General features: G+C 41.5%; 1 protein-coding gene across 1 annotated transcript in view; it reads left to right on the top strand.

Annotated features, from left to right (window-relative positions):
* The first annotated feature begins 2,697 nt into the window (after nt 1-2,697).
* The window catches only part of LOC111969136 (leucine-rich repeat-containing G-protein coupled receptor 4), a 31,232-nt gene continuing 24,932 nt past the window's right edge, over nt 2,698-8,997 (top strand). The window contains exon 1 of the mRNA XM_023995078.2: nt 2,698-3,505. Within this exon, the coding sequence (XP_023850846.1) occupies nt 3,318-3,505 (188 nt within the window). The 5' untranslated portion in view covers nt 2,698-3,317. The remainder of the gene's footprint in view (nt 3,506-8,997) is intronic.

Here is an 8,997-nt window from a genome sequence, read left to right as displayed (position 1 = left end):
CAGGTTTCGTATGAGTCCGCACCTTTGGGTGCTAGTCGTTCATAGCTTCACGTTCGTTTTGTTGTTTTTGTTAGTTTGTTTAGTGGTTCATTCGTTCATTAAAAAAGAATGTATTCACATCACGCTGCGCCTTGGTCTCCTCACTTCGACGAACGTGACAGTGGTGATCCTAACTGACCTAAGACAGGGAATTTTTACTAGGATTAAATGTCAGTTATTGTGAAAAACTGAGTTTAAATGTATTTAGCTAAGGTGTATGTAAACTCCCGACTTCAACTGTATAATTAGTTAACTACAGTTATAATCACTGTAAGTTGCAGTAGATGACGTATTGTTAGCTAACCCCAATCAGGGGAGGGGTGGGGAGGGGGGATGGGAGGGGAAGGGGGAATTGTAACGGCTGATTTCCTCCTCTTCGTCTGAAGAGGAGGTGTAGCAGGGATCGGACCAAAACGCAGAGTGGTAAGTGTCCATATTTTATTATAAAAAAACTGAACACTAAATACAAAATAACAAAGAGAATCTAACCGAACAACAGTCCCGTGTGGCACAAACACTGACACGGAAGACAAACACCCACAAACCAACAGTGAAAACAGGCAACCTAAATATGGTTCCCAATCAGAGACAATGCAAAACATCTGCCTCTGATTGAGAACCATATTAGGCCAAAATACAAACCTAAACATAGAAACACATAACATAGACTGCCCACCCCAACTCACGCCCTGACCATACTAACTAAAGACAAAACAAAGGAAAATAAAGGTCAGAACGTGACAGGAATAAACAAATAAGGGGGATTATAAATGCCAAATCTATCTGGAATATTAAAGCTGATCTACACCCCCCTCCCCGTATAAAGGCTTTATATAGCGTGCAAAAGGTTTTTACTCATCTTAAAACTTATGTCATACTCTATAAAGGTTGTATAGAAGGGGACATAACAGATCCATAGGTAGGGTGCATTGGTATATGTGACAATCTAATAATGTATTACATACTCCATTTAACATCAAGGGATCCAAAACTTGTAAAATGTGTCACTTAAAAACACATTTGTAACCTCTGCCCATTATGTACGTCCACCAATGCTTTGATAAACCTGCTATGTTACATAGATTGCTTTGTTAATGTGCTTCTGTTTGGACAATTTCCTTCTCAAACAATCTATCATAACAAGTGCCTTTGCTCCTTTCACTTGCAAAATTATGCAAATATAATTTACATGAAAACTGACAACCTTGCAGGATCTTCCTCTCCATCTGCACAAACTTGGCTGCTGTTGCGTTCACACACAGTGGCGGAATGTATGTTGTATGTTATAAGTATGTCACCATCATGTGCACTACTAACAGTTAGAACTAATTGGATGACATTGTTGTGAGTATCATGTTGGTGCTTGAAAAAATGTATGGCTTTCTGAAAACACTACATTAACCGACTCCACAATGCCATGACTCTTTGATGTAAGAGAAACTTCAATTGAAAAGACAGAATTCTTAATATTTTGTTGAGCAACATATTGATCAGTTTGGAGAGATGGCTGGTTCTACAACGTTTCTTAATGATATCATACACTATTCACTTCGATATCATACACTATCCATATATTTGTATGTTGAACAGGCTGAATGGCACCTTGGACAGCACCCGCTGTAGGTCTGCATGCCTCTGGGGAACTCGCACTGGTCACCTCTGCGGCAGAGGCTTTGACACAAGTCACAGAGGATTGCCTGCCCAACCACAGAGAAGAGCCACGCTTGGAGGAGGGAGCAATGGACAAGTAACAAAGTACCTTGCCCGCCACCCGGTTGGTGAAGATAGAGTCCTATTTAGCACAGCAACTCTTAAACCATTGAGAGAGAAGTATCTACTCTACTGGCTGGATTGTTGTCACACTTTCACATTCCCCCTGGTTGGAGGCAGGAGTCAAGCAGAAATCCTGAGTGGCGCAGCAGTCTAAGGCACTGCATCGCAGTGCTAGAGGCTTCACTACAGACCCAGGTTCGATCCCGGGGTGTATCACAACCGGCCATGATCGGGAGTCCCATAGGGCGGCGCACAATTGGCCCAGCGTCGTCCGGATTAGAGGAGGGTTTGGCCGCYGTAGGCCGTCATTGTAAATAACAATTTGTTCTTAACTGACTTTCCTAGTTAAATAAAGGTTCAATTTTTAAAAAGATATAGAAAAGGGTGCATGCCCCAAGTTCCAACTCAACAAATCACAGGACCCACACAAAGTATTATGTAATCAAACAAATAACATCTGACCTGAAAAGGCTAACTAACAAGTTTCATCTGGCATGTAGCATGTAGTTGTTGAAGAAACTGTCCYGTTACACTTTATTTTAGGCCTACAGTATTATTGGTAGAAAGCATATTGTAAAATGATAATAACCTGACAATTAGGCCTATCTAATAATAACTACATTTCAGTCAGTTGGAATTCACTAAAACAAGAATGGTAAGCCTACCATTATATCAGATATTGACCAATTACAACCAAAGGACTAACCTGACATTGTACCACACTCAAAGAAAGGACTGAGGTGGAAATGAATTGATKATTTCAATTAATTGTTACACAATTACAAAGGTATTAATTGTAGTATGTTGCCTACTAAAGCTAAAGTGTGACGTTGTGAAATAATTAATATGTAGGTCAGTATTAACATACTGTATTCAGCAGATCGTGTGGCAGGTTGTCCGGCAGGGCGCTTACCGAGTGAGCAAGAAAAAGCGGGCTGCTGGTGGCAGGGAGCAAAGGAAGGAAACGTGAGGAATGGCTGAAAGCTGACTGTGTTTTTCTACAGGAAACAAATCAGGAGAGGGAAACGATAGCTAAAATAAGTCACCAAGTGTTTCCCATTTCGGTTGGAGAATTGTATTGAGGCTTCTTATTTTGTCCACGCACGGATCCGCCTGGTTTTCTGATTTAATGGGACAACGAAAACGGAAAAAGCAAAAGGTGCCAATTTTGTCGTCTGTGTGGACGGTTGCTACTTATTTTTATGGGACCAACACTCCACACGGGATGAATAGGAACAGGAGGACACTTAGTGCAAGGTAAACCGCATTGTTTGAGTAAAGAAAATGTCCCAGATTTGACAGGGGTAGTTAAGGATATATGTTTGGTGGGACTGATGCATTAACATGTTATATCCTTGAAGTGGTCGACTACCTATCAACAAGAATACGCATTCAAGCTTCTTGGACAAGCCATCACAACAGAGTAGTCACATGAAAAGTGGCCTACATGTCCTTATAAGAGAAACACGTAAAGCCATTTTGCTCAGTCTGAACAGAAGAAGAACATGCGCGTGTTTGTCATCTGGATATTTTTGCGGTTGTTTTCACTACGGAATGGTGCGGCTGGTCAAGGACAATCCACTCCGGCTATTTGTTCGTCCTCATGCAGCTGCGACGAGGACGGAGGCGCCGATTGCTCTGGGAAAGGTCTGACCACTGTCCCGACTGGTCTAAGCGCCTTCACCTACTATCTGTAAGTATCAACACATATTGAAACTGTGTAATAAAACACGATTAAACCTAGAATRAATATCTCTCCCTAGTTAGGACGTGTTTGTAACGGTAAGGTCGGCCACTACTTACTCGTCAGTACTGGAGCAAACTTTTGCACAATGGCTGTCAATGAAGCCAAGTAATCGAGTGGGTTTTTACAACTTTGGGCTGTGGATCAGTTATACAACTGATAACAAACACATTATTGTGGTTGGTATGAGAGAGCAAACACAAAGAATGAAGAACAGCCAGAGGAAAAGTAGCCCATAAAATTAAAGGTTGGTACAGTATATACAGTATTGGCTAGGCTATTTTTTTTATGCAATGGTTGCCAAAATGTTTCATGCTGGTCCAAACTCATTCACTTGCTGACCTTTCCTTGATATGYCCCCTCTTATACCCTAGTATTTTACTCTACTGAAAAGCATACAAGCTATAGCATATTCCTTGGCCTGGCACCTGGACTTTCACTTTCTTAGACTACAGCCACTTATATTTAGGGACATGTGGAATAGTAGCCCATCTGTGTAAAGCAAGAAGGTGGATCTGTCTTCATTTGCTGATTCTTTGGCCTGTCTTGGCTCTGTGGTCTCGACTGACTCCTTGTTGAGATATTTAGGAATAGAACCACAAAGACATCTTGTGACTGCTGTAAGAAGGCTGAGATTTGATCCAGAACAGGCATTGACAGAGGGAACCTCATGATGTTTTGGTGTATACCTTTAATTTGATCTTCATAATATTGGAGATCAGACATGAACAGATCCCAGAAATACCCGGGCAGAAAGGGGATTGTACCCGCCTGAGACTGTTTATCCTGAATGCTGCTCCACTCACCAACTCACATCATGGCAGAGAAAGTCCCAGGTCACTTTAGGTGTATGCCTATCCCTAAAAGAAAACACTGGACACACTTACCCAACATCTCAGAGACAGTTGTTGTGGTTGGTATTCTGATATTTCCATTACATATCCTTTACATATGCATTACATGTCCTTTACAAAGTGATGCAAATTCAAATTCATCTTACAGGGATACACCAGAATTCATCCCAGAGAATTTGTCAGTTCAGTAACACTTTACTGTAATAATTAAGTCTTATTTACTTTCCTTCCAAAGTTTCCTAAGTTGCAAAATTGTGGCTCAAGCAACTTATCAACATGGGGAAAATGTGCCATGTTAAATTATTTGTAGACTATATTTTTAACAAAATAAAATATTTTCTGAATCTTGTTCAGGAACCGCCGAAAGGAAAAAGCTGTTGTGATCAACACAAAATAACAACTAAACCAAAAGCCCTATGACATGGGTCTTTTAGTTAGCCTATAGTTTATTTTTAAGGAATGATCATTGTTTCTATTCCCTGTGATTCCGCCATCATATCTGTCTTTGTCTCTGTACCAAAAAAAAGCGAGTTGCTCTGCACTACCTTACTAGAGAGAAAGAGGAAGAGCATGACTAACTGAGGAGAAACTGAGACTGGGTCTACATAGTTAATACATTTCTGGTTAACTAGCCTTAAAGGTTTCACAATGTCTTAGTTAATGATTAACAGAGCAGCCGCCCAAGAGCGTCAAAGGGTCTATGTGTTATTTATTGAAGGTGGATGAAGGAAATGTGCTTCCTAATGTGGAAAAGAAGGAAGGATCTGACCTTGAGAAGACTACCCTCTGGGCACACACTGGTTGAATCAAAGTTGTTTCCATGTCGTTTCAATGAAATTACGTTGAACCAACGTGAAATAGATGTTGGATTGACATCTGGACCCGGTGGGTATTGATACAGAACAGTTTCATATCCAAGACTGAATGAGAAATTTAAATATATACAATATCACCATCACCTTTATTTACATAACATAAAAGCTGAGGGGTTGGTTTTATATTTATTTCCACCTAGGTACCTGAACATTACACCACATGGACTGTAAGTACATTTGATTGACTTCTTGAATGCATTAATATCCAGCAGAATTGTAGAAATACACACGCTCTAGAGTTGACCCAATAAACTGCCAATGTAGAGATGTTTTGTGTCAGGTAAAATGAAGAGAAACCGTGGTATTTACCAATGTGTCAACTAAGACACAGTGTAGTGTATGCTGTTATCAAACGTCATGATCTTTTCAGACTTGTGTGTAAGTTACCAACATAGCCCCAAATATTGTATTACAATTGCCAAGTCTACTTATTACGGTTGGAAGTGTGGGCGTGAAGGCTTCTTGTGCACCTACACTGAGCAAGGGTTAACCAAATGCTTTGTGACAGCTTTTTAGCTCATAACTTTGTGATATATTCAGTTCAAACCCTCAGAGTATTTGACGGGTTGCCTTAGAGCAATTCCACACTAACAGAGTGATTTTTCACTTTAAAATGTATGTCAAACAAAAACCAATGATTGCGAACAAATGATACAACTCTATGCACAGGGACTACTTAGCAATTTCCACTGACAATTCTTCAAGTAAATGTTCACTGGACGTTGTCAAAAGTGGTCAATCATTGTTTTTTTWGTTTTTTTWAAATACATTTTAAAGTAAAAAATGTTTGTATGTTACTGAGGAATTCACCCTTAGTGCAGCTGTCTCTCTCTTTCTATTTCTCTCTCTTTGTATTTCTCTCTCTCCCTCTCTCCATTCAATGTCTCTTCTCCGTCTCTTAAACTCCCCTTCTTTCCATTCCTTCTGTGTTTTGGTGAGTAGAGAGGTCAGGGGTCATGATGGATTAGTGCGACACATCGCAGCTGTAGAAAGACTCTTTTTGTCAGAGTTAATGCACAGGGAGGCTGTGCTGAGCTGGTAATGCTCCTTACCGGAAGTGAGCTAATGTTTGTTTAAAGAACTAAACAAAATATGCACCTCCATAATGTTAATTTAATCCCATTTAGCGCTCATCAAAAGTGGAATTACATTCTTAGTACTCTGCTAGAAATATATTTTGGTAACACTTTACATTAGTGTGTCAGCAAACAAACAACTTAATCTATTAATTGGGGTACACATCATCTGCTGTGACGTTTAGTGGCAATTATAAGCTTTTTTGCTCAAACAGCAGAAACACGGGGATCAGCAAGACAGGCAAATAGTGAAGAGCTTGATAAATTGAGATATGGAAAATTACTGAAGGGAGAGATTAATGAACAGAAAGAGACAGTGAAATTGACACACGCACACACACACACACACACACAAAGAGATAACGACAGAAGCAGACAGGTCCAGCAGTCTTACAAGAGACACATTGCAGGCCCTGCTGTCCCCAGAGGTGGGAGAATGGTTTCCCAGAAGGTTGGCTTTTTTTGTGATTTTCCTCCTGCTGTGATTCCATCCAGTACAATCTGCCACCCCATGAATGTACTGAAACTGTTGGACATAGAAGCTGAGAGGAGAATGGAGGGCAGCAGTTCTGTTATGAAGAGAACCTAACAGAAATAGGAGCACAAACATTAACTTCATCTTTTGAAAGTCAGGCCTTGGAATTCTGGAATGTCCTCTTAAATTGGAATAGTTTCAGACAGAGGTATGACTAGACCTGCTCTTGTCCTGCATTTGTAGTTATTTAGAGAGCGATACTTCAAGTTTTTATTTCATGTGTGGTCATTCTTCAAAATTAGTAACCCATATACTTAGTCACAAAATAATATACAGTACTGTACATTGCCACTTTCATTGGCAATATCCTACAATACTTTAACATTTATGCATCTGTTGATTTACATAATCTTACGGAATTCGACACAGATGGGAATTGGCCTGTGCCCTTTGTTTTATCAGTCCATAAATCAGAGTGTTGGGTTGTCACCAGCCAGCAGCCCAGGGGAAGGTTGGAGAGGTGGGCTGGGGGGTGGAGCTGCCTGCAGCATGTTGGTGTGTACATTGTTTTTTTTATTGGCAGCTGAAAATGAGACTCTCCTGCCTGAGGATAACAGGTGGGGAGAAAGAGAAATAAGATCTGGAACCCCCCTCACCCTGTACACCAATTTCCCCTCGGACAGTGCATGCCTGCTGCATCTCTGCTAGATACGAGTGACAAAATAACATCTCAGTCTCTTGAGGGCTTGGTGACTGTGTGTGCACTCTTGCTCTCATGTGTGCGTGCGGGGGGCATGAGGGTTTGGGATAGGAGGGGGTCACTTCTCACATCTCATCTCAATTGAAGTCCTTTCATAGTGTGAACAAGCACAAGTTTAGGGGAGGGAGGGGATAGGGGGACTAATGCCCTCTCACTCACTGGTCCAGCTAGCTCACTCGCCATTGGTGCCCTCTATCCATCTTAAGCTGAATGATACTTTTGTTCATGGTCAGCAGAGGTGAAAGGAGCCAGTCACTGGTTCCCGCTCCCAAACAGGATGACTGCTAGATGGTAGAATGTTTACCTCTCTCTCTCCCTTCCCCCCTCTTGCTCTGTCTCTCTTTCTCTCTCTCCCTCACACAACTCACACTCTCTTTTACTTCTGATCACTTATCTTCCTAATTTTCATCCTATTTTTCCATAGTCCTCTCCAACTCTCTCATCATCACATTCTCTGTCAATCTCTTTTTCTCTTGGTTCGATTCAATGTTGTAAATTGTTATAAAAAACATACATTTGAATAGCAAAATGACAATACGTTTACAACGACAACAACTCCCATACCAATATCAATCACTTCTCTCCCTCTCTGTCTCTCACTGTTTTAGGACTGACATGTTTGCCTTGCAGGCTGGTTGTTTGCACTCTAGCTACAGCAAATCAGTCTCCCCTAGGACCCATGTGGTAAATGCTTGACCTTCTCTGCACTCCCATGGTGGAACACTGCCCGTCTGTGTATACAAAGTGCCCTTGTTCCTTTCCAGCATGGCAGTCAGGGAACCTCAGCCATCTTCCTCAATTCTCACCACCTTCACCTCTTTAATCAATAAGAAACAGCCGGCTGAGAAAATAGTTTCCCCGTTACCTGCATTTTCCCCCACAACTCTGCTGTCATGGGACCAGGGGGCTAAAAAGCCAAAGCATTACTGAGTTTGCTTTACTTCTGAGGTAGTCAATGTTAGCAGCAAGCAGGTGGTTGGGTTGGTGCCCGGTTTGGCTTCTCTACCTCAACAAATGATCTACCGGCAGGATATCGATTTTCATTTAGATTACATTAGCCGGCTAAATAAACACTGCCAAAAGGTATTGAAGAAGTGAAGTTGTCCTCCTTTTGAAGATCACCTTGGGATTCATGGTGCATCTGAACTAAGGCTATGCCTCCTTGAAGCAAGGCCCTTGCAGAGACTACATCAGATACTTTTTACACTTGCCACCTTCTGCGCCCAGAGATCTTCAAAGGAAGGTAACCTTTTTCCCCAAATCTCTATCTTACTTATCTGCCGTTGTCCTGTCTGTCAATCCTTGCTGTTCTTGGCACGGTAGCTTCCCCTCCCTCTCATGGCTCCATGCCAGCCAGTGTCTGATCCGCCCACACACATACCACATATACACGCCTTGGTT

This window comes from Salvelinus sp. IW2-2015, linkage group LG10, assembly GCF_002910315.2.
Source record: "Salvelinus sp. IW2-2015 linkage group LG10, ASM291031v2, whole genome shotgun sequence".
Lineage (NCBI taxonomy): Eukaryota > Metazoa > Chordata > Actinopteri > Salmoniformes > Salmonidae > Salvelinus > Salvelinus sp. IW2-2015.
The sequence above is the reverse complement of the archived record's forward strand: the minus strand, read 5'-3'. Positions and strand labels throughout refer to the sequence as shown.